This window comes from Danio aesculapii, chromosome 2 (assembly GCF_903798145.1).
Source record: "Danio aesculapii chromosome 2, fDanAes4.1, whole genome shotgun sequence".
NCBI lineage: Eukaryota > Metazoa > Chordata > Actinopteri > Cypriniformes > Danionidae > Danio > Danio aesculapii.
In genome coordinates, this window is record NC_079436.1 from 37,176,445 (window position 1) to 37,203,877 (window position 27,433).

Consider the following 27,433-nt stretch of genomic DNA (forward strand, 5'->3'; position numbering starts at 1 on the left):
ATGTGGAGGGGGAGGATGAGAGGGGATTTCCAGAAGAAAAAATATTAAACAGTAACAGCGACTGATTGTGTCACACAAAAAAATTTGAAAAGATAGTTTTAAAAAGGTTCAAATATTAAGCATCTGCTATATTACTGATGATGGTGTATTGTGGCAATATGGTTCAATAGGTTCAGTTGAATGGGAGAGTCTGGTAACATTCCGATTATACCACACAGAAATTGAAGAGGGTGGAGAAGAGCAGCTTTTATAGGAAGTACATTGTACTGCTTTTTGTGGGTCTCTGAACAATTGTAGGGATGCGATTAATAAGCAAATGAACGCTTCTGTTTGGTTCTGACCTTCTACTTCCAGAGAGAAAAAAATCCAACCGCAAAGACTTCAGCCTTTTAATTAAGTCCAGTGTCTTAAACTGTGTACTGTCACAACACTGACAGCTCTTGATTCAGTTTAACTCATAAACACAGGCAAATAAATTCAAGCAGTCTACTTTAAAATTTATTCCCTCAACACATGTCTCATAAAATCACACACTCAAGATTGGATATAGTTTGTATCAGAAAGAGGTTGGTTGGGCTTTGTTGAGTATTGACAATTGTATATGGTGAACTTAGTTTTGCTGCTCGCATTTCAAATTCATCAGTCAAAATTTTCAAACTCCAGACCTATGTTTGTTTGTTTTTCTGAACGAATTTAAACAATACCTATTATTGATCCAATTTTCCCATAACAAAAAGGCTCTAAAATCTTTATCTGTCGGCAGCTCTTTTCATATGTTAAATTAGTAATTTGTGCTTTATCAATATCTATTTTTATACCCCTTGTGTTTAGCTGTTTCTTTATGTTTTATTTGTTTTTACATTTATTTTTCTTCATTGTTAAAGATAATTATTTAGCCTTTTTGTTGTTGTATGTATATGCTTATATTGTATACACTGTTTATGGGCTTGATATAAAAATAATAATAAAAAAGATTAGGTATAAAAGAACCGGCTCATAAGAGTCAATTGTTTGTGAATCGAATCTTCTGTTCCCCAGAATCGTTTTGCAGTGCCACACTCCAGTGTAAGACGCCTTCTAGTGGCGAAATCACTGCTATTGTAACAGTGTCACGATTAGTCAAAACTCGTTTTTACATGGCTTTGACATACCTGCCAACACTCCGGGTTTTTCCCCGGGAGTCTCCCGTATTTCAGACCCATCTCCCGTTTTGTCATTTCTCCCGGAAAACGACCAGAATTTCACCGCCTTCCCCCGGTCCTCAGTTGTTTGGTACTATCGGATCGCTTCTAAAAACTTATAAAACATGTGCTTTATTTAACATTCTGCATTATTTTGTATTATTTTTTCATGTGCCCTCATTTATTTATTTATTGTTTCTTTTTCTTTCTCGTTGTCTTTCTTTTGCTTTACTTTTATAATATTTCTTTAAAATTGTCACATTTCTCTTGTTGCAAAAAAATTTGTATTGCGTGTACTATACTTCTATCTGTTTGTATTTCTGTTGTAATTGCCTGTTGTTATTGCAATAAATTTTTTTTTAAAAACTTCATATATCATACCTGCCAACATTATATGAGGGGAGGAGGATGTCTCTGTGTCCAGTACCAATCAGAGACTTTTCACCAGCTGCCATCGGAATAGTCGGCGATCCGAAGTTATAGATTGTACCAAACAAAGCAGCTTAACATAGATGAAGAAAACCGTATAAAACCATAGCTGTATTTCAGTTTCTAGAACATTCCAGCAAATCAGGCAGGCAGGAGAGCAGTGAATGCTGGTGGAGTCGCAGTTAAAATGAAATCGATTCAGTTCAGTGTAGCAAATGTCACTCTTGAAGTTTAATTCAGTTTAATTCAATTAGTTCTATGCAAATGCAGATTTATAAAGACATTGTTTACCCTGTATAGACAGGACATGTCGCTAATTAATCATCACAGCATTTTACTTAAGAGCATCCTAACAGTTTTCAAAGATCTTGATGACAAAGCCAGTCATAATTAAGTGTCAATATATGGAAATTGAGATCAGTGGAGTACTGAAAAATCATACTCAAGTAAAAATACCACTTGCCCAAAAATGTAGTGCAAGTGAGTTAAAGTATCTGTTGTAAATATTACGCAAATATGTGAAAAGTAAATTTAAAGTATTCAAGAGAAGTAAGTAGTGAGTATTATGCTGGGAAAGGTTGATGCTTTTACATCATTTGTGCGTTTGTGTGTAAATGTATTGCATTTAGTGATTGCTGAAGGTCATTTCGGTAAACATCCGTCATCTTCTCATCAGTGACATTCAGTCTAAACAGACTCTGGGTAATTGCGTGTAAATTGTCTTCTTGGACACTTAATGCTTCCAAAGAGTTTGCTGCATGTCTTGAGGTAGTTCAGTATGATGCGACTTATGTGCGATTTGATTGGACAGGAATCACAGAACTGATTTTTCTAATCCCCACAGACAGGAAATAATAAAGTAGAGACTGCAGGTTGAAGGAAAGTAGTAGAGTAAAAGTACCAATACTGCAGTAAAAATGTATTCAATTCAAAGTAAAAGTGCACATCTTTAAAAGTACAGAGAAAAGCTACTCGATTACAGTAATTTGAGTATTTGTAATTTGTTATTTTACACCACTGATTGAGATTTATGCATCACATGAATGCTGAATAAATAAACTTTTCCATATAGACTTTGTTGTGATTAAACAATATTTCGCAAAGATACGATTTGAAAATCTAATATTTGAGGGCTCAAAAAGAAAATAAAGGCCTACTGAGGAATAGAAGTTGACTAAAAGAAGTGCAATCCAGATGACTAATAAAAAGTGTGTTTTCATTTAATTACAGTAGTAAATTCAGAAAATATCTCCATGAAGCATGCAATTTTGTAATATTCAAAAAATTGTATGAAATCCAAAAGTTTACATTCTTAATGACCTGTATGTAATAGTTATATATGTATCCCCCCGGTTGCGAGGGTCACATATTCAAAATAAAGATTAGCTAATAAAAAAAACATTTTCATAAGGCCATTTATACTGTTATATACACTTTTGGTTATGAAGCGCTGCACGAAGTCCTCCTACACAGCAAGTGGTGCTGCTGGCTCAGAAATGTCTGAGTGTGTGTAGAGTTGTGTTTTTATCTCCATCTTTTCCATGTCGCAGTACAGCATGACTGAATCACACAGACAGCAGCAGCAGCGCGCAGCTCTCATATGACCAGGCAGGTGCGCACACACCCCCGCTGATGTGCCTTTAACACTGCATGCAGTACACACACGCGTCATGATCGCATCATCGGCCAAAGCTGGAGACGTACACACTTAATAATAATAAAAACATATGTTGAACAAGATTCCCGTCAAATCGGGTTTTAGGATAAATCAGTGTCCCGCGAGAAGCTGTCAAAGGTGGGCGTTTCTCTGTCACTGGGTTATTAGAAGCACTTTGAGATGAACCACTAGATGATGACTGACTGAGGCAGCATGAACCATCGGCCTGACCAAATATTCCACAGCGCATTTCGTAAGTTTTCGTTGTTTTATTAAGTGTTTCTGATTTAATTTCGATAAAAATGATTCTCTAAAGTTTAGAGATGTTTTTATAAATTTCATAATAACACGTTAATTAACCATTTTTTTTGCCTGTGTCGTTATGGAAAGGAAACACAATTATATTGATTTTTAATACAAAATACCCCCTAAATTATTCTTATTATTAGATATCTTTCTCATTTCTGTTCTGGCTACTATTCTATAACAATAGCATAAAACACACACACACACACACACACACACACACACACACACACACACACACACACACACACACACACACACACACACACACACTAACACACATATATATATATATATATATATATATATATATATATATATATATATATATATATATATATATATATAGGCTACATTTGCCTTTAAATAAATTGTGTATTATTCCAAGTTTAATTGGTTTGTCATAGGCTACTTGGTAATTTAATTTGGCATAACTGTTAAAATACGTGTTTGTTTATTTATTTATTTATTTATTTATTTATTTTGCGAACAATTATGGTTGCAGGCTACAAAAAGAGAAAGGGATGTTTAGAATCGCTTATGTAGCCGAATTAACTATTTCCAATTTCGTAGCTTGTGTGAATACAAAAGAATAAAATTTAGAAATGAAAACTAGCCTTAGTCATTTAACAGAAATAACCTCACTGGAAAAACGGAGATCACGCAGCTGCTTTCATTATTTTATTTAAAGCAGGTCCTTAGGCCTTTTTTTTCTTAAAAAGTGGACCTTTTTGCAGTTATTCGCTTCATTTTCTATTTTATTATAAAGTTTAAATACTGCATTTAGTGACATTTTAGGCACTATTTTATGGAGGATTAGCTAGTCGGATGATCATTATAACCACACTTTTTAATGTAGCCTACTAGAACATATTTCCTGAAGATTTAGAATAAAGAAATATGCAGAAAAAAGTACTTATTTTTAAAATACAAATCTATAACATCATATATCATTATTAAAAATGAAAGAGTTTTTTATTTCATAAATAATACCTTTATGAAATAAAGTTTTAAATTAAAAACTGTAACCTGTTGTTATTTATTAGGCAAATAACAAATTGAGCAGCTCATTCAACTTTCCTCAGTCAGAATTTGGCCAATTGAATATTGAACAATCAAAACATGTGAATAATTATGTAGAGCTTGACAATTTTTATAGCCTCTCGTGAAAAGTACATTTAAAAATTGATGGATAACAACAATAGCCTAATTTGTATTCAAATTTGGTAATTTTTTCTTTCAAGAATAAGGTCCAAGATTTAAAATAAAAGTTTCTTGTAAATTTTTTTAAAAATTTAACAACAATACAGTAGCCAAAGATGACTTCCCTTACGTCAGATTCCGCTTGGTCTTTGATGAGGTATTTTCACAATTTATGATGACTTAGCAATCAAAATAGGACAAATGAGCTCATGTTTGGGGCAAATTTTGGACCTTTGTCCTTGGGGAGTGGGTGCTTCGAACCACCCGAATACCCCCTGGCTACGAGCCAGTAAAGTAATTAATTATATTCCCAACCTTTTGACAAATTGTGATAATATGAACTATATGGCTACTGTTTAGATATGAAGTTTATACAGATATGTAGCCTAATCCGAATGAGAACAGAATTTAAATCTTTGTAATATAAAAACTCTCCAGAAGAAATAAATATGCCTTTCTTATTTTAAATAGAATAAAAGAGCCATACAGTATGTACATTCTGTTAAATCCAAATTGAAATCGAGGTCGCTGGTTCGAGCCTCGGCTGGGTCAGTTGGCATTTCTGTGTGGAGTTTGCATGTTCTCCCTGCATTCGTGTGGGTTTTCTCCATGTGCTCCAGTTTCCCCCACATATCCAAAGACATGCGGTACAGGGGAATTGGGTAGGCTAAATTGTCCGTAGTGTATAAGTGTGAATGAGTGTGTGTGGATGTTTCCCAGAGATGGGTTGCGGCTGAGTTGGCGGTTCATTCCGCTGTTGCAACCCCGGATTAATAAAGGGACTAAGCTGACAAGAAAATGAATGAATGAATGAAAGAAAAAGTTTTTAAATTATGAAATGAAAATGAACTGAAGATATAGTTAGATTGTACATTTTTATCAATTGTTTAATAGTTTTTTTTTTAATAACATTTTATGCTTTTGAAATTTTGAAAACTTAAAATAAACTTAAATTAAATGTAATAATGCCTAATTAATTTGACATTTAAACATAATTCTGGTTAAAAAATATGTTTTCCCAGTGAAGGGTTGCAGCTGGAACGGCATACGCTGTGTGAAACATACGCTGGATAAGTTGGCGGTTCATTCCACTGTGGCAACCCCAGATTAATAACGGGACTAAGCCGGAAAGAAAATGGATGAATGAATACAGTCATGTCATTTTAAATGAAAAGATGTCTTTGTAATGAAAACTTGACATAAACAAATGTATCACAACACGTCTTTGCCATGAAAACTTAACATTATCAAGACAATAAAACTTGTCATAAATCTGTCATTGTTTATGTCAAGTTGTCGTAAAGACATCTCAAACAATTCCTGCTTTGCATAAAAAATGAGAACTGACCTTTTGACAATTAATGTCATAAGCATGCTTAAAATCTCTTTCATATTCATCACGTGCTATGTCATGATTATAAAGGTCTCATAACAGTCGTATGAATGCCCCTTTCAAGTAAAGTGTTACCTCTTACATTATTATAATGGTCAATTTACAATCAGGTTTCATTAGTTAATGTATTTACCAACATGAACTAATTATGAACAATAGTTGTACAGCATTTATCACTTAATCATAGTTCAGCATTTACTAATGCATTATTAACATCCGGATTCATGCTTGTTAACATTGTTTAACGCACCGTGAATTCTGTAATAAATGTATTGCTCATTATTTGTTCATGTTAATAAACGCCAGGCATAGGCAGTATTTATGATACATGTATTTTAAATACAAAATAGTATTTTGTAATTAGTATTTTATGGGGTTTATGAAAATGGCTAAATATTTTGTATTAAAATACTTTAGTGTCTTGTATTTTGTATTTTAAAAATACTCTAAAAGATTTGTATGAAGTCTACATGATGACATCATAAAAACACAGCCTCAAATTGGTGCTTTCTCAGTTATTTGCCTAGGCCTGAGATCAAAACAGAAAATTAAGCAGGTGGTCAATGCTAATATGTAATGGCAGTGTAGTGGACAATTTTGCATCAGCATCTTTGCTTCAGAAATGAGATAGAATAAAATATCAGTCCTTAAGAACAGGATGAGTAGTTTCAGAACATCCTCAGTGTCAGCCTCAAGGCTACAGATGGAAATGAAGAGGAAATTTAGAATAATAAAACATCTAAAGATAGTGTACTGGTGTTCACAAAGGAAGTAAACTGAGACTTCTCCAGTTTAAGAAGAGCTGAAAACATCTTGGCAGAATGAGTAAACTGCACAAATAATAGTAGTTTTGGATGGATTGCTGATGTAGATGCCAAGAAAATAAGACAAACAACATGCAAATAAGTCCTACAGTGGCGATACCTACAATACTTTATAGGCTGTTTCAAATGCCAGTAGCTGATCTGCAGGTGCTCTTTACAGCTAATAAAGAGGAAAGATGTTAAAGTCGCACAATGCAGTATACGAGACACAAATATTTAATAATTCTCCAGTCTATATAGACTGGTCAAAAACACAGCAGCAGGATGTATATGAAGAGTTTATTTACAAAAACTGATTACTCAATTTTTTAGAGATAACGTGTTTTATGTTGTGCATTGAAGAGTTAAATTGCAAAAAAACATGATTTATGGAAATGACTAAAACTGGAGATGTTAGTAGTTTTCAGAAGTATGAAAGATTTTATTTGCAAAAAAAAAATTGATTTAATAAAAAAAAAAATATGTGAACAAAAAAATTAAATGAGGGCGGTATGGTGGCTCAGTGGTTAGCACTGTCACCTCACAGCAAGATGGTCGCTGATTTAAGTCCCAGCTGGGTCAGTTGGCATTTCTGTGTGGAGTTTGCGTGTTCACCCCGTGTTGGCGTGGATTTCCTCCTGGTGCTCCGGTTTCCCCCACAGTCCAAAGACATGCGCTATAGGTGAATTGAATAAACTAAGTTGACCATAGTGTATGAGTGTGTGCGTGTGTGTGTGTGTGTGAATGAGTGTGTATGGGTGTTTCCCAGTACTTGTGGCTGGAAGGGCATCCGTTGTGTAAGAACATATGCTGGAATAGTTCATTCTGCCGTTGACCTCTCATAAATAAGGGACTAAGCCAAAAAAATGAATGAAAATTAAAATAACCTGTTCATATATCACCCTTTTAAAATATAAGAGTGTTAAGAGATGGTGGAAATTTCACTGGCCACGCAATAGATAACAAGACAATGAAGAGATATAGTACTGTTCCAACTCATTATCTGCATTAGATGGTTTTTACAGTGAGTTTTTATCATCTTCAAGACAGACCTTCATGTAAGAAATTTGTACAAAATTTATACTAAAGTCAAAGAGAAACAAACGTTTATGAACACCTATTCATGTACAGTAGAGGTGAATGAGTTGGCAGAGAAGCGGACTTAAACTTGCTCAGAGAAATGCTGTTGCTGTCAATCATTGTTTACTTTACTAAGTCAGTTTAATGGTAAGAGGATTGATCAAATAGGCCTGTTGATAGAAGGTTTGTGAAGAAATATCATGCTCCCTTATGAAAGTATTTTGTAGTATTTTCAAATTACAAAATACAGTATTTTATTTTGATATTTTTGTGGCTGCTGTAATTTGTAGTTTATTTTGATACACATAAAATTGAGGTATTTTGTATTCTATTTTAAAATACATTTCAATGTATTTTTGTCCATCACTGGTAAAAACATGAACCAACATTAACTGATACCACCTGATTGTAGTGTTACCATTATTATTATTATTAATATTAATATTAGTAGTAGTATTATGTAGTGTACATGTAATGAAAATGTAATTATAATATGTAATCAAATCATTGTTAATCAGTCAGTAACCATTCAGTTCACGAAGAATAAAAGTGAATCATTTAATCACTCAATAGAGCATTAAAAAAATAATTTCCCCTAAGATTTCTTTTCTTCATTGTCTTTTCTCAGTTGGCTAAAACACCACTCTAATGGGTGATGCAGATAAACCGAGTCAGGAGGAGCTGGAGGGAGACAGCGGTGTGACAACAGCCTCCACCACCACCACTTCCAGCACCCCCACAGGCACCTCCATTCCTCTGGGAAACGTCTCGTCAGACAGACAGGCAGTCCAGGTCTTAATTTGACATTAAGAATAAACAGAAAAAAAGCTATTTGATACTGTCTGAACGTTGCTGCCATCTCTTTGTTGTGGTTGAGAAACAGTCGATTTCCTCTAGTACTTATGAGACTTACGATGTGATGTTTTGTTAGGTAATCCAGCAGACATTGCACAGACCACAAAGCATGACAGCTCAGTACCTGCAACAGATGTATGCAGCTCAACAACAACACATCCTGCTGCAGACAGCAGCGCTACAACAGCAGCAGCATCAACAAAACCTCACCTCTACGCAGATCCTGACCACTACAGATACGGTATGGGGATATACATGACAGTATGTGCAACATAATATAGCATACACTCACTGGCCTCCTTTCTAGTAGCAAACTGAACTATCTTTATCCTTCAGAAATCCCTTAAATCCAAAAAAGAATGAAAGAACCTGGGTGTTATTTTCGATTGTGATCTTAATTTTAAATCTCATATTTATCAAGTTACAAAAACATGTTTTTATCATCGGAGAAATATTGCCAGAATTCGTTCTTTCTTATCTTTTGATGATGCTAAGAAATTAATTCATGCTTTTGTTTTCTCTCAGCTATTTATACTGGTTTACCTAAGGGTTCTATAAGGAAGTTGCAACTGATACAAAATGCAGCAGCCAGAGTTTTAATGAAATTGAAGAAACGAGAACATATCACACCAGCATTAATAGAATTACACTGGTTACCAGTGCACCAAAGGATAGATTTTAAGATTCTTTTATTAGTTTATAAGGCACTACACAACATGACACCTTCTTACATTTCCGACTGCTTATCAAAATATAATCCAAACCGTTTGCTACGCTCTTCCAGCGCTGGACTTTTCGAATTTCACTCTGTAAACCTAATGCGACCTGGCGGCACTTCTTTTAGTCACTATGCTCCAAAAAATTGTCTCCCAAATGAAGTGAAAGAAAAAAAATTGTCTCCCAAATGAAGTGAAAGAATCCCCCAGCATTCATGTTTTTAAAAAGCTTGTTAAGACGCATCTTTTTAAAATTGCGTATGAATACAATCATTTGTGAAGTGTATAATGCATGTATATTGTGTAGGTGTATGCATGTATGGTGTGTGTGGATGCAAATGTGAGGACTATTGTGTGTGTTATTGTGTGGATATATGCATATATGCGTGTACATATATGCTTTTATCTGAGTATATATTTGTTGTTTATTATGCTTTATTTGTCTATACATTTTTATGTGGTTTATTTTAATGCTTGTTCGTTGTTTGTGAAGCACTTTGAGTTGCATGCATGTAGGAAAAGTGCTATACAAATAAAATGTATTATTATTATTATTATTATTATTATTATTATTATTATTGTTAAATGAATCATTAACTGGCCTTTTTTTATTCTGTATGTCAAAAATTGCAATTCGCCAAAATATAGAAGCCCACCAAGGTATTTTGCGTTAAATAGACATCTAAACATGGATGTCTTGACTAAAACAGGCCCAAATTTGGGTTGTCAGTGAAAATCTAATAGATATCTATGAATAGTCCAGAACTGGACTATCAAATGGACAGATTAGACAAACTTCATGTCAAGTCATTCATTCCTGTCTAATGTTGAGCTAGCCTTAGACACGCTGTAAAAATGCTGGGTTCCACACAATTCATTCATGTTGTCCCAACCCACATTGATTAAGTTTTCTTAACAAATTTAAGTGGATTGAACATAACACTATTGAAGCCCCCCCCCCCCCCCCCCCATTATTATTTTTAGTGCATCTATTCGATTTTTAATGACATCCCAAATTCAAACTTGTTTTAGCCAAGCCTTCGATGTCTATTAAGCCTGTTTCACACCACAAGTGTGAGCAGAGCATGAGCAGCGCGTGTTTATTTCGGGGTCCATGTTAACAGATTAGAGCTTTCATAAGCGCGAGGCGTGAGCGTCACTAAAGCAGCAGTGCTGTGATAGTTTCGGGGCTGGGTCTATTTTTGCCGTGCTTCTCACGCTCAATTAAAGTGACAGTGCATTGATAATGACCAAAGACACATTGAATGACATTAAAAGGTAGCAATTTTACCCAATAAATGCATCGATAATATCCACTAATTTTTATATATTCAATCAAATTAACTTAAGCGATTAAAAACAGCAACTAATATTTATTTGGGCCCGAACTACAAAACCAATTTTAGTATCAGTTTTGCTTAGTAAGTTGCACACTAGTTTGATCATGCATAAATATCATTATAACTATATCATATAAATATTATTATAACTATAGGCCTACATTATCCTGACAATTAAAAACAAAATGACATGATTTCACAGGCGATTGTTCACCAGAAAAGACATAATGACACTCCTCAGAGCGTGAGAAGCATTCAGTTCTTTAGGATCTATATAATTCATAAAATAAAGACTTGCAGGTTATGGAAACAAAAAAAAGTGTATTTGAAGATACATAGGTAACTAGATATAATAGACAGAGCTAGATTGATCTGTGCAGCAGCTGCTGATGCGCTGCAGACGGTGTGAAAGGCAAACGCCTGCACGCTGCTTCTGCTCTCCGTATACAAGTTACATAGATGTGGTAGATTAGTAGACTGAGAAGGAAATGCCTAATAGTGTGATTGGCTATCAGATTTGCATATTTATATTTTTCAACAATCTTTCAAGATTAAATTCCAATTAAGTTTAAAAGAACAGCTGGGTCTCTACTGATTCTGTAGGTACATTTGACAGGCTGTCCTTAATAATTAGGTGGATGAATGGCATGCTTTTGCTGTTTATGCCCATCTGAGTTTTGTTCCCCATTCTGACAAGACTGTTCTTTAGATTGTTTTAACCACCTTAACCACTACATGCCTAAATGAATTCAGCTGGTCCCATGTGATTGGCTGATTAGATATAATATAATATAATATAATATAATATAATATAATATAATATAATATAATATAATATAATATAATATAATATAATATAATATAATATAATATAATATAATAATCATTACTACTGCTTCTCAGGCTGCACAGACTAATGGCAGGCAGTTCACCTCGTCCCCTCCATCATCCAATGGAAATGGGCCTCAGTTGGCTAGTGTGTCCCAAACATCAGTAAGTGCTTTCATTTATTTTAGCATGTACTTTTATGTTATATGAGATATATATGTGGGGAGGGTCCATGAACAGGTCTATGTATATGGCCCCCTTTTTAAATTTGTTTTTTTAAATCAAATATTACATAATAGACTCATGCAATTTGCATATAAATGTGAAATGCAACAATGGAATAAGGAGAGCAAAAGCTTTCATTTCTGCTCTTAAAGCAGCAAAACTAGTTTGTGTTAAAATCATGAAGGGTTAAAGAATGTGCTTTTTATGTTAGTTTTGTTTTCAAAAGAAAGTTACAATTTCAGAAATAAAAGCTTAAATCCTGTGTTGCCTGTGTGCTTCAGCAACATGTCAAAAGGTGAAATAATTATTCTAAAAAAAAGCAGGATTGTTTTAACCCAACACTGGGTCAAATATGGACAAACCCAACCATTCAGTTAAAAAGTGAAATTGAAAAACCCAACATTGTGTTTGTCCATGTTTGACCCAATCACTTGGTTAAAACAACTTTTTTTTAGAGTGTAGGTGGCTGTTTGAACAGATTAAACCACAAGCTTATACATCTTGAAAGCAATCCAGATGAATTTCTTTTTTACTACCTCTAAAAACTGTAGTCAAAAATGGAAAAGCTCAAAGATTTCATACCGTGTATTTAGCATTGGTCATTAGATCAACAAAAACCTAAAGTCTTAACAGGGCCACAATTTAATTTGGGATACACATTGTTGGTCTTTACTTGAAGTTTCTTCTAGAAATTACAAACCTAAAATTGTAACATTTGAAGTTTTTATAGACTGTATTAAAAAACAAATGAGTTTAGTGGATACTAAAAGAAGTTTGGCTGGATGAGAAATGGTCGTGCCCATCTGAGCCTGGTTTCTCATGAGGTTTTTTTTCTTCACTTCTGTCAGTTTGTGAAGTTTGTTCCTCGTCACTGTCGCTACTGTATTGCTTGGTTTGGGACTAGTGGACCTGTGCATCGATGGATTTGCTCTTTACTGTTTGGACTTTTTGGATTAATGGAATTAAAACAACTCAGAATTTTTAGAGTCTAGTTGACTCTTTGAACACATTAAATCGCAAGCTTATACAGCTTGAAAGCAATCCAGATTAATATCTTTTTGACTGCCTTGCTCAAAGATACAAGCTCAAAGATTTCATACCATGTATTTAGCATCGACCATTAGATTAAAAAAACAACAAGTCTAAACAGACCCACAATTTAATTTGGCATACGCTTCTTACACTCTATGATAAACATACACTAATAAATGGGTTCAAAATGAGTTCAAAACATTCGGTTAAATTGGCTTTTATCAGTTAAGAATACATTTCTGCTAAAACATTTTACCAACATGAAATTAAAAATGAAAAGATACACATTGTTGGTCTTCTAGACATTACAAACCTGAAAATTGTAACATTTAAATTTATATATTTATACTTTATAGACGGTATTTAAAAACAAATCTTAGTTTAGTGGATATTAAATGAAGTTAGCCAGAGGAGAAATGTTCGTGCCCAACTGAGCCTGGTTTTTCTCAAGTTTTTTTTCCCCCCTTCACTTTCGTCAATTGGTGAAGTTTGTTCCTCGCCACTATCTTGCTTGATTTGGGACTAGTGGAGCTGCAAGTCGATGGATTTGCTCTTCTGTGTTTGGACTTTCAGCAGTGAAAATTCAACCACACTCAAGTAAACTGAACTTCTACTCTGAAAGCTGGGCTAACAGTTTCAATTTACTAGAAAATCTATGTATGTGAAGCTGCTTTGACACAATCTACATTGATGAAAAGTGTCCAGTATCATGGACAGCAGGCTTTAAATGAGTTGAAATGCTCCAGAAGCAAAAGAACTATGAACTGACATGTGATGCCATTGTCATAGATGCAGAGTCTAAAACTCAATGGTTGGGTTTGTTCATATTTGACCCAAGTCACCCAACATTGGGTTACAACATCCCAGCATGTTTTACTGTCCAACAAATCTGTTTTATTCTAAAAACAAATAAAAGGAAAACCAAACATTTAAGCATTTTGTCTGTGAATGAAGGAAAATCTCTTTCCTCCTCTAGATCACCATCCCAACCTCTCCTGTAACTCAGCAAATGGGTCGCATTCAGGTCACTAGCTCCAGTACTACAGGAGGGGCCATTTCCCAGCAGGCCATGCTTCTAGGAAACAGCTCTCCCACAGGCAGCCAGGCCCAGATGTACCTGCGCACTCAGATGGCAAGCAACTGTTTACGCAAAGCATTGTGCTATTTGAGTCCTTTGGTGTTCTCAAGTCTCCAGTGACTTGACTAGATGTTGTGTCATTGTCTCTTAACCTGTAGCTGATTCTTACTCCTGCTGCCACTGTAGCTGCCGTCCAGCCTGATCTGACTGTTGTGAGCTCAATCTCTTCTCAATCAGCATCATCACAGGTAAGAAAAAGAGTATCTACTGTATAAATACACATGGAGATATATTTGGGATTGAATGATAGTCTAATAAACGATGTTTCTGTTGCATTTATTTATGCATAGTATTTTGTGCATTTAACAGGGTTGCTGATGTATATTGGAAATAATGATATTACGTATTTGATTATGAATTACATAAACATTGAATTGTATAAATAAAATATGGGGGAAAAAAAGATAATAAATTATGGATTATGCACAATTTGCTAATGCTTTTGAGATAAGAAAATCTAAAGGCTTCCTTGCAATTTCCATGTTTTCTTTTATTTGTTGCAGTTTTTAGAATGAAATCAGTTGTCCAATGTATTTATGGCCCGTTTCCACTGAGTGGTACAGTACAGTACGGGTCGGACCAGGTCACCTTTATCAGGCTTGCGTTTCCACTGCTAAAAAGGTACCAATGGTACCCTTTTGGTGGGCGTGGTGTACGACAAAAAGTTTCAGTCGAGCACTTCTCACAAAACAGATGCTTTATACACATAAATACTTGTGTATAAATATTCATTACTAACCTTTCTATGAAAATGATTTGATTATAACTGCAGATCAATGACAGTGCGAAATAGCCTAATGTAACGTCTGCAATTATATAAAATAAATAAATAAATGCAATGTACAGTTGAAGTCAGAATTATTAGCCCCCTTGAATTATTAGTCCCCTGTTTATTTTTTATCCCAATTTCTTTTTAACGGAAATATTTTTTTTCAACACATTTCTAAACATAATAGTTTTAATAACTCATCTCTAATAACTGATTTATTTCATCTTTGCCATGATGACAGTAAATAATATTTAACTAGATATTTTTCAAGACACTTCTATACAGCTTAAAGTGACATTTAAAGACTTAACTAGGTTAATTAGGTTAACTAGACAGGTTAGGGTAAATAGGCAAGTTACTGTATAACAGTGGTTTGTTGTGTCGACTATCAAAAATATAAAGATTAAAGGGGCTAAAAATTTTGACCTTAAAATGGATTAAAAAATAAATAAAATCCAAAATATTACAAATAAGACTTTCTCCAAAGGAAAAAAATATTATCAGACATACTGTGAAAATTTCCTTGCTCTGTTAAACATCATTTGGGAAATATTTAAAAAAGAAAAACAAATTCAAAGCTAATAATTCTGATCTCAACTGTATATGAACACACACAGACCCTTACAGTCCCCCAATATGTCATCAGTTACAGACAAATTACACACAGCATACATTTAGTCCTTATTTGGGTTCAAAAACAACATGCAACATATAGCCCAGTCAGTGCAAACCTCTCATCTTTATCTTTTTTCTTCAGTAGCACATGTAGCCTCTTGTTAGAGAGTAATTCCATCATTCCGAGTTCATAATAGTCCAAAAGGCGATGGATAATAGTTAAACATGGCAGTTTGTTCATGTTTTAGGTTGCTGAAAGTATCATTTGCTCCTTTGTTTTTTCCGGCTTCTCCTTTGTTTTTTCATGCGTCAGTCTCGTGTTTGTCCCTTTCTGAAAGGATGTCAGAAGCACTTAAATATTCTCATGCAGATTATTATCAATTCAAGAAGTTCGCTATTTAAAAATATAGACGTGCGGCAAACGCAAGTCAGAAAGCGAAACCATTCTCTCTTTACATGGCCTTGTAAACAAACTAGAAGGCACAAGGTAGATTCTGCTGTTCTTCTTGGCTTTGGGACTGTTCATCAAGACGACGACAAGGTTTGTTTGAGCTTGGGTCGACCATGGCTTGTTATTATATGTATATATTATTATGGTGTAATGTCTCAACTGTGTTTTTAAAAATGGCAGTTCCTTTGTTTTCATTCTCACTTGTTGCACGAGCAAGTGAGGTATCTCTGTAAACCAATAGTGTTCAGCTGCGCGTCTTGCTCCACCTTTTGGTACCATTTTGTTTTGCTAGGTGTACCCAAAAAGTGGTACGGTACGTTTTACTTTTGTGTACCTTTTGACAGTGGAAACGGCCTTAAAAGCGTACCAAACTGAACTGTACCACTCAGTGAAAACGGGCCATTAGAAAACAATTATATCAAGAATTAAAGAGTTCAGAATTTCCATGTGAAACATTCTTCTAAAATGAGCATTTTCATCAGGCTCTTGTGTGTAGTTTCAGTAATTTCACTGTAATGGCAATGGATAGGTTCTTTTTATTCCCTTTAAAGTGAAATAATTGAACATAAACGTAGAAAGTTGAGAAAAATGCTCATTTTAGAAGAAAATTTTACTTATCAAATAAAATAAATGTTAAATATAAATAATGTAATACATTTTACTTATTAGATTTATCAGTCTATATATTGGGAATCAGCTTCCAAATATGAAGGCTTATTAGTTTTCAGCCAAAATTTACATCACAGTAAATCTCTAAGCTCATTATTAGTTTATTATAATATCAGGTCTATTAAATAGTAAATCTTTATACATTAGTCGGCGCCAGTGGTGTAGTGGTTGACATGTGCACTCTGATGCTCACTGCGACCCGAGTTCGATTCCCGCCTCGTGGTCCTGTGCTGATCCTTCTCTTTGCTCCCCATGCTTTCCTGTCAATACTCTACACTTTCCTATCCATTAAAGGTGAAAGCTCTGAGAAAATAATTATAAAACAAATCTTTATACATTATTACAGTTTTTTGTTGTTTGTGTTAATCCTAAGATTATTTAATTCTTTAGTATTTATCTTGTTAACTAAAGCCAAAAAAAAAAAAATAAATAACTTATTAGCCAGGTTTCCATCCTAAGATGAAGCTAATTGTTCATCCTCATTCATTTTCCTTCAGCTTAGTCCCTTATTAATCAGGGGTTGCCACAGCGAAATGAACCACCAACTATTTCAGCATATGTTTCATACAGTGGATGTCTTTCCAGCCACAACCTAGCACTGGGAAACACCCACACACTCTCACATTTACACACACTCATCCCCTAAGGCCAATTTTGTTTACCCAATTCACTTATAGCACGTGTCTTTGAACTGTAGGGGAAATCGGAGCATCCAGAGGAAACTCACGCGAAAACAGGGAGAACAAATAAACTCCACATAGAAATGCCAACTGGTCCAGTCAGGACTCGAAGCAGTGACATTCTTGCTGTGAGGCAACAATGCTAACCACTGAGCCACCATGCAGTCCTGAAGCTAATCCAAGTTCGCAAAAAAAGTAGGGATGCACCGATATGGATTTTTCGGCCAATTAATAGAAATATTTCAAAATGTTGTATTTTTATACAGTAAACAATTGATTTTATTTTAAAAACTTCATAAAACTTTGAACTGATCTTATGAACTGACTATATATTCATGACTTCACATAAATCAGCATGCCAAAAATAAATTATTTCCTTTTCTTCGCATAGCAAATTAACATGCAATTTGACTGTTTGATATTTTGAATAAAATGAAAATGAATGAACTAAGAACTGAAACCAGCTCAAATGTTCTTGAATAAAATGTGTTACAGTAATATGTACATGATCAAATATGTAATGCCCGTAAACGCGTTGAAAATGCTTACTTTTGAAAATGTGGCATAAATTCGTCCCATTTGGCGACTTAGGCCCCGTTTACACGAATACGTTTAAACCTGTTTAAAGAGTGTTCCAAAACGCTCCGTTTTCAGCGCTCGAAAACTCCGGCGTAGTGTGGATGGATGGTGTAACCGTAGCAAAACTTATGCTTTTTAAAACTAAAACGTATTAGTGTAAACGGGGCCTTAGATTCTTTTGAACACATGTTGGTGCTGCTTGTCAATCAGACAACACTTCTATTTTCGTTCTTGCTGTCAAAAAAATTTGTAACTAGTAACCAACAGTAGGCACCATCAACATAAACAGATGATTAGTCGCATATGGCATATGCGTTTCCTTTAACTCTATTCCCCACAAGTCCAAATCTTTTAAAATTTTCGCATATTTTACCTGAAATTTGTCTTTTCAATCACTCATTTCCCACAGCGCTTTAACACAAACTGATGGAACTCCAGCTCTCTTTATATCAGTACTGAGTCATGGACACAAAGAACGCCCCTCTATCTACAGTATCAATAAAAAGATTAAAAATGCTCCAGGTTCATACCGTATGTTTTGTCCTCTGCAAGGTTCAAAGTTTGTCTCTCCGCACACATCTTCCTGGAGCTCTCACCACTCCACAGAACATCCAGATCAAGCCTCCTCTCCAGGGTCAGACTCTGGTGTCTCCCCCTCCCAAGATGTCCATTTGCCCACTCAAGTCCACACAGCTGCCCCAGAACCTGGTAGAAACATCTAGAAGTGTGTCACTGTTGAGCAACATGGCTCAGCCACCATCAGCCCAACCAGCCATTCCTCCTTGTAAGTCACAAAATCATTTTTCTATCTATTTTCATTGTTTTTCCATGCAGGATGAAGTAATGTAGTAGATATCAGCTCTTGAAGATGCCAGGATCATTTCAATTGTTAAATATTTAATCTTATTTAAGCCACACTCTTAAAAGTTTCCAAAAGTGTTTTTGCAGTGATGTCTTCAAAGAAATATTTTACATTCCACAATTAAGTGAGTAGTTGCCTTTATCCAGTTAAAAAAAACCCTTTTGTTGAATGAACAGACAGGGTGTAAATTACAGGAGCATTTTGGGGGGATTGACCCCCCCTAATTAACGCTTGATCCCCCTGAAGGAGGTCAAAACATGTATGGGGGGTTAGTTCTTTAATACTGGGAAATATTTCACTCTGATCCGTATTTTAAATAATAATTAAAATAATAGATAATACAAATATACATTCGACCACCCCTAAAACGGTTCATTCCAATGTTAATGCATAATAGCGCCAATCAGAAAAAAGTCTGAAAGCGGCAGATCTAGAGCACCAATAGACATCGTGTTCACAAGACTTAGTTTTCTCGTAAAATAGGTGTTTGCATCTATATTTAGCCTGAAAATAAAATCAAATAAGATGGATAGTTTGTAGTTTAACCTACAGTAACATCTGAAATAGCTGATCAGAGAACACTGTAGGTCAGAATACACTAAATATCCCTCAAAACTTAAATGCATTTTATTAGTAAACTAGATGTAATTAAAAGTAAATGCATGATTTACTGAAGCATGTATTACACAAACTAACAGTCGACCACCTTGATTGCGATTTTATAATTCATACTGTGAAAAGGTTCCATGTATGCGAGAGATTCTTCAACATCGATGCCAATAAATAAACAAGCAGAGGACACTCTACAGTTTGACCAATATTGCTGCTGTTGGGCAACATAATGTACTTTTTAGGCGAGAATGTAGGATAGTGCCTATTTTAAAATATTCATAATTTCTGAGAGACGATGTTAATCCAAAAGATGGAGACAGAGGCCGCATAATAAGCCCTAAGAGAAAAACTGTGTAATTTCATTTTCCAGCTGATCAAATCATTATTAAATTGGTAAATGACTTTCTAAGTCGATCTCTCTCTTTTGTATGTTGTAGTGCTGTATTTCTACCATAGTAATATTGAGATCTCTCAAATGCAACAGAGAAATACTGAGAAATCTCTGTAGATTGATGGCATTTCATGTCGTTCAGCCTTATAAGCAATATCACCTGTTTTGTCATCACTTTAGACATTACGCTAGACTAGAGAATCATTCAAACACTAGCTCTAAAGTGACGTTGGTGAATGAGCAACTGTTTTTGCTGTTCTGACGTCACCTGTAGATGAGAAGGAATGGCGGAAGAAAGTAGTTCCTCTAACAAAAGTGTTTTGAGACTCTACATGTTTGATTTTCTTTTTTATATACACGTTTATGCCGTCGAACTGTTGTATAAATGCAATATCACACTCGTAGCAGTGCGATATTAATGTTCAACTTAATTTGTTTGTTAAAATTCAGCTTGTTTGCAACAATTTGCAATGAACCATTTTTTTCAGTGTAGCATGTGATTAAAGAAATGTTGAGATCCACTGATGTTTCTCTATTTAGACAGTTCTGAACAGTTCAAATTGACCTTCTGTTTGTTCCTGTCTGTCTCTACTGCAGCAACATTCACACCCGTCCAGTCTCATCCACTGATCAGACACCAGCTGCACTGCCCATGCGGCCCGAGGGTGGCACCGCAGCACCTGATCATCCAGCAGAGCTCCAGCACTCACAGACAGGTCCATCCCATCACTCTGAGGGTCACAGCCCAGGATGGCTCTCCTACACCCTTTACCCTGCACACCAGAACCACACCCACGACAGCCACCGTCCAATCCCAGCACACTGAACTCCTCTCAGTGCCCTCCTCCACAAACCAACCAGCCAATCAGACTAAATCCACAGTTCCGCCAGCAGTGCTGCCCGATCCTCCACCTCTTCATCTGGGCCCGGTGCTGGAGCCGGTATCCCAGTATACCCCTTTGTCATGCCCACCTCCTCTCAGGCTGGTCCAGCCACAGAGACTGGCTCTGCGCTCAGTTCAGACTGTAGAGGTGCAGTCGGACCACATGCTGCTGTCTGAAGAGGAGCTGCCCTTTCAGAGTCTGCCACCACCACAGACTGTGGCTGTGGATCTAAAGGTGCAGCCGACAACACAACCTGAAGCAATGGTTAGTCCTAGTTGAATTATTAATGCAGCTTAACTGGAATCTAGCATAATTCGGTCAGAAATGAAAATTCTATCACCGTGTTGTAGCTACTTTTCATTTAAAACCACACTTTCTATTGATGGTAAAATACAAAAGGAGATATAAATCTGAGTGTTCAGGCTGCTCTTTCCATCGAACAACATTCAAACATGATGAATGATTTAAAAATGTCCAAGCATAGAGTATTAAAATTATAGTCTATAGACTCGTAATATATAGTAGTATATTATACAGTAATATACTCGTAGTATTTATTAGACATTTACGATATTTATTGTAGTTTTTTGCTTTTCAAATATATGGAGTCTGCAAGATTGAATTTTTAATGCAAACAAATAAAACAAACGTGGAACAAATTAATCTAAAAGTTAATTAAGGTTTAAAACGTTGTCATTGTTTCCAGAAAACACGAAGACTTCAAAATTGATAAAAGTATTAAAAAATGTATACTGAGCACCAAATCAGTGTAATTGAATAGTTCTGAAGGATCATGCTACAATGAAGATTATAATGATTCTGAAATTTAGCTGTGATATAACAATTATACAATTGACAAGTATAGAAAGCATTTTTATTTTTAATCAAAGTAATTGTGTTACTGTGTTTTTATTGAATGGAAAAGAGCAACTTATTCTTTAGAAACAACATTATTATGTAATATTATTACATTCCATTAAAATAGTTGATCAAAAAAACTCTAGAACTAGAGGATAAGTAAATAATGACAATATTTTGGTTGAACTATTCATGTGAATATAGTATAGTACTTCTATCCTCATAGTTATTGTGACATTAAGCAGGTGACGCCATTGTTGGAGAGTGAAAACCTGACTCTGGTGACAGATGCAGAACATGTGAGTCCTCCTCAGAATAGCAGAACGTCCTCTTCTCCAACACTCTCCCAACCAGACGAACCACAGAGAAGCTCTGATGATGTAACCGATCAACCAGAAAACTTGACAGGTACTCTGAACATACATTGAAGCCTGACAAAATGCTCATAAAGGCCACAGTATATGCTACATGCTTTTCCAAAAGTTCACCTGGTTTAATCACACCAGATTGCCTTTCAGTTCAGTTCACAAATGTATCAGACCCTTAATTATCTTTTTCAGTACGCTAACCTTGTGGTCCCAACCTGAAGGATATTAAGAAAGCTCTATTTCTGCCAGCTCCAGACACCACCTATTGTCAGAGATTATTGCAAACATTAAATGAAAATAAATACATTCTGCATTATGAAAATGTAAACAAATGATCATTTGAAGATAAAAGAATGTTTTATCATTTTTTAAATATAATTTTGTAATTGATGTTTGGTCATTTTTTCTCTTCTCAGATTCTTTCTGGGGTGAGGGGTTGATTTTGAATGCCAAATTGTGACCCTAGACCACAAAACATGCATGTTGCACATAAATAACTGTGGCAAAATTAAAAAAAATACATTGTATAGGTCAAAATTATAGATTTTTTTATGCCAAATATGATTAAAATATTAATTAATGCTCATGTTGCATGTATATATTTAGTAAATTTCCTACTGTAAATATCAAAACTTTGATTCATTTCTGATTAGTAATTTGGATTGCCAAGCGCTTCATTTAGACAAACCTAAAGGCAGTGGTCTTAGTATTTTTCTTTGTATAATTATTTTTAGCATTACTGTATAGGACAGTAGAGAGTACGCAGGAATGTATGGGGCACCTCAGTGCTATATGTTGATGCACTTAACCACTAAGCTTTTGGCAGTGACATATTTCAAAAGAAATGTTTTGAACCTTTAGATTCCAGATTTTCAAATAGTTGTGTCTTCGCCAAATATTGGCTGGTCCAATCTCAACATACTGTACATCAATGGAAAGATTATTTATTTCGCTTTCATGTGATGCATCTCAATTTCATAAAATTGACACTCATGGCTGGTTTTGTGGTGTAGGATAACATAAAGGGGTCTCCTGGAAAAACAATTGGGAACAACTGGTCTAACCTGAACTTCCTCTGTCTACAGCTGATCAGGAGCAGCCATGTGTATCATCGAGCAGATCAGCGATCCGGTCACCGGAGGAGCCCACACATGCCACCAGCTCTCCCCCACCCCTCCTCTCCTCTGCGGTAAGAAGCTCCAGCAGGCTCCCCTCGGCCAGCCTTCCAGAGAGCCCTGAGGGTCAGCCCTCACAGGCCATCAGTAGACCTCACATCCTCACACACCTCATTGAGGGCTTCGTCATCCGAGAGGGCCTGGAGCCGTTCCCGGTATGTCCATTGGTTGACCATGTAGCAATTCACAGCTGCCATGAAGCCCTAATGACGCCCGTGGTTCTCTAATAGATTTGAGCCATGAGCTCAAAGATCTCAATCTCTGACAGAAGAGATTAGGATGGACGGTGAGGGTCTGTGGCCAAACATGCTGATCAACCAGTTATTAAAATCACCTTTGGGACCGGTTGTAAAGTGCTTCACTCTTTCAGAAGTCGAAACACAAAAAGCTTGTCTGGTGAGCCCATTATTGATGTACTGGTGTTTTTCATAGGTGAGACGTGCTTCCTCAGAGATGAACCTGCAGGCCACACTGCCAGAACACAGAGAAGACGGAGAATCCGCCCTGATAGATGCGGACCATCCAGACAACTCCAGTGACTCCGACATTGATGACCCACCAGCAGAAGATGGTAGGCTTAACGTTTACATTTACTCACGTAGCAGACACTTTTATCCAAAGCAGCTTACAAGTGAGGTAAACGTGTTTCAAATCATAAGAGAGTTGCAGTTTATACATGCTATGGCAAGTCTAGGTTATTTATTTATTTATTTATTCAAGCATACGGAGAGGAGAAATCTATTTTACTGAGTGTGGAGCACACACAGAATTTTCAGGGTGCTTATACAAAGGTGTCTGGTGCATACGGAGAGGAAAAGATCATGCGTCACCTACAGGTGGCTTATCAAGCCCACTCACCTGCGTGAAGTACACTGGGAATTGCACAATGTTTTCAGAAACATGTTGATAAGAAAGTGTCTAGTGCATACGCAGAGCATACCCAAAAATTTGTTTCAATTGCATATTTTTTGGTCATCATAAAAAAGTATACAGACAAAAAAAATTACGTACAGCTAATTTATTTAGTAAATATCTTTCTATCCGGACCTCTTTTGCTTTCAGAACAGACAGTTGAAAAGCTGTCTGATGTCCTGGAATGTGAGTTCTGTGGGAAAAGAGGCTTGGCTCAGGCTTTCCTCAGATCCAAACGCTTCTGCTCCATGACATGCGCCAGAAGGTAAAGAGCTGTGGTTAAGTGTTTTTAAATATGTTTTTGAAGTCTATTATTGTCACAGAAGGTGCACTGATATATATATAAAAAATAAAAAACAGTAATACCGTGAAACAGTTTTACAACGTAAAACAGCCGATTTCTGAATGTTTTAAAAGAAAATGTATTCTGTGACTGAAAAGCTGATTGTTAGCCATTTCTCTAGTTTTCTGTGATCATTATAAAATGATAATTTGCTGCTCAATTAACATAATTATGTTTAATAAAAATAAATGATATAATTATGTTTAAAAATATATATATTTTTTTATACATCTGCGCTGATAACCTTATGGGCAGTACATAGACATGTAACTGTCCAGTCCCCCCTCCAACTTCACCTCCTGTCTAACTACTGTACTGTCACAATAAAGGCAAAAAAAACCAGCAAGGTATTTGTCTAAAAAAAAACAATCCCCTGATATGTTATTTGATTAATAGAAACTTTAGATAAACATAATTAATCTGAAATAATTATTACTGAGTCCAGACTTTTTACAAGCTCATATGAAATAGATACAAAGATTTAAACTCCTAAACACCTTAGGGATATTCCCTTTTTGTTAATCAAATTTCGTGTAGACTTATTGTTTGTTTTAATATAATTATGTTAATTCAGCAATTTCATAAAACTATACTGTTGCAAACACAGCCCTATTCCTCTCTCACAGATTCAACCTGAGATGTAAAAAGCGCCTAAACCGCTTGAGAGAAGAAAAGGTCGCCTATTGGCCCCACAGACCCATGGGAAAGCGAGGAAGACTATCCAGATGCTTAAACGGCAGTGCTAGAGAACACTTGCCCAGGCCGGTCAGTAAAAACTAATCACTTTAAAGAGATGCAATCTGTAGTACATTTAGTTATTGCCCAGCAAACACACCACCTCATAAGACGTTAATATTAGGTTAGATTTAGGTTGTGATGTCAGGTGACCAAAATTCAATGTCTAGTCAGCGTCTAAGGACAATGTTATTCATTCATTTTCTTTTCGGCTTAGTCCCTTCATTAATCTGGGGTCGCCACAGCGGAATGAACCGCCAGCTTATCCAGCATATGTTTTACGCAACGGATGCCCTTCCAGCTGCAACCCATCACTGGGGAACACCCATACACTCTAATTCACACATACACAACAGACAATTTAAGCTTACTCAATTCACCAATTGCATGTCTTTGGACTTGTGGGGGAAACTGGAGCACCTGGAGTAAACCCACGTGAACGTGGGGAGAACATGCAAACTCCACACAGAAAGGCCAACTGACCCAGCCGAGGCTCGAACCAGCGACCTACTTACTGTGAGGCAACCGCATTACCTGCTGCGCCACCATGTCACAGACGTTATTTTGATGTCCAATAACGATGTCAAATTACGTTGATGTTTGATTAATTTTAGGTTGTGTTAAAAGGTGACCATCGTCATATTGACGTGAAACACTGACATTTATTTGTCAAGTATAGCAACCAATATCCAACGTATATTGCATATTGACGTCATAATGGTAACGCCCACACGTCAAGCTGTATTCTTACACATTGATATTTGGTTGATTTTAGGTTAGACATTGGACAGTGACATCGGCCTGACATTGAGTTCTGACGTCAACCCGATTTTCATTTCCAAACAAAATGCAACGTCCCCACGACAATGGGGTACTAGTTCAATCTGACATCATGTTGATGTCTTGTGTCTGCTGGGTATTTAAGGCCATTTCTGTCTTCATACAGTAAACATCCGTCATCTTCTCATCAGTGACATGCATCTAAACAGTCGCTGGGTCAATCTGTGTAAAGATTTTGGACATCTACTTGGAAACTTTTAATGCTTCCAAACAGTTTGCTGCAGTTACAAATGGCCCATGTCTTGAGGTAGTTCATTATGATGCGATTTACCTTCTATGTGCGAATTGATTGGACAGGAATTACAGGACTGAAGAAAAAAAAAAGCAGTGACTGCAGGTTAAAGGAACGTAGTGGAGTAAAATTACCAATACTGCACTAAAAATGTAGTCAAGGGAAAGTAAAAGTACACATCTTTAAAACTAAACTACTTAGTAAATTACAGTTCCTGAGAAAAACTACTCAATTACAGTAGTTTTGAGTATTTGTAATTTGTTACTTTACACCACTGCTTCCAACTTTCCTCAGAATATCTTATTTTGTGTCAAACAGAAAAAAGAAACTCAAACAGGTTTGGAGCAGGTAGAGGTGGTTGGGTAAATGATGCCAGACTTTTCCTTTTTGGGTGAACTATCTTTTTAACCGAGCTCTACAAACCAATGAAATCTCATAATTAATAAAATCTCGTGACTTACTGTGATGCATTATTTCAGCAGCTCCAAGGCTCCCATCAAACCAGTGACAACCAGATGGTGTCCAATTCAGTGTGGATGGAGAGAGAGGAGGAGGAAGATCCACCAGGTCCGATGACAACAAGACTGCGTTTACAAGCTGAAAGAGAGAAGGAGCAGGACAGAGAACGAGAGCAGAGCCGAGTGGAGAGCAGCAGTGGCTCTGAGCTTCTTCTGGACTCCAGTCCTTCACAGTGGAGTGTGGAGCAAGTGTGCTCCTTCATCAGCTCTTTACCAGGTCTCAAGCGCAGTACCCTAGATAGTGCTGAGGAGAGCCCTTTAAACTCAAGGCTCCAGTATACTACAAACTAATTACGTAATTTTTAACGAAATATGGCCAAAACAAAGTTCGTTTTAGCTGTTCGAATCTGTTCATCAAAGCAAACGTTTGGGGTGATTGCATTTTGACTCCAAAACACCTTTGAGCTACTATTGGTCCATTGCGTTTATGCCATCGGTGAATATGTTCTGGATATCCGCCTTCTTTAGAGTGTGTTTACTTAGCTCCCATTTCGTTTCTTATTGCATGAAAGTCAGACAGGAGAACAACAACAACATGAACAAAATGGGGAGTCAAGTAGCAGAGTAAATGTTTATAGAACTTTTCGTCTCTCAGCTCCACCATTGTTGTGGTATTTATGAGTAGATTGGTATACCTGAGCACGAGTGTTTGTATAGTTTGAAGATAGTTTGAAGAAAGATGAAAACCTGTAATGTATTAATAATATGTAAAATATTGCTTATCTCTGCGTTTCTCTGTTTGTCCTCAGGTTGT

The 27,433-nt window shown here is 36.0% G+C and overlaps 1 protein-coding gene across 1 annotated transcript in view; it reads left to right on the forward strand.

The window, feature by feature from the left end:
• Nucleotides 1-3,457: 3,457 nt before the first annotated feature.
• phc3 (polyhomeotic homolog 3 (Drosophila)) overlaps nt 3,458-27,433 on the forward strand; it is a 25,126-nt gene continuing 1,150 nt past the window's right edge. The window contains exons 1-15 of the mRNA XM_056478535.1: nt 3,458-3,520; nt 8,681-8,844; nt 8,984-9,148; nt 11,867-11,956; nt 14,025-14,180; nt 14,285-14,374; nt 18,502-18,733; nt 20,412-20,962; nt 21,799-21,964; nt 23,010-23,254; nt 23,532-23,670; nt 24,162-24,276; nt 24,981-25,119; nt 26,641-26,896; nt 27,429-27,433. The exon at nt 27,429-27,433 is cut by the window's right edge and continues 1,150 nt beyond it. Coding sequence (XP_056334510.1) covers nt 8,701-8,844; nt 8,984-9,148; nt 11,867-11,956; nt 14,025-14,180; nt 14,285-14,374; nt 18,502-18,733; nt 20,412-20,962; nt 21,799-21,964; nt 23,010-23,254; nt 23,532-23,670; nt 24,162-24,276; nt 24,981-25,119; nt 26,641-26,896; nt 27,429-27,433 — 2,493 coding nt within the window. The 5' untranslated portion in view covers nt 3,458-3,520; nt 8,681-8,700. The remainder of the gene's footprint in view (nt 3,521-8,680; nt 8,845-8,983; nt 9,149-11,866; nt 11,957-14,024; nt 14,181-14,284; nt 14,375-18,501; nt 18,734-20,411; nt 20,963-21,798; nt 21,965-23,009; nt 23,255-23,531; nt 23,671-24,161; nt 24,277-24,980; nt 25,120-26,640; nt 26,897-27,428) is intronic.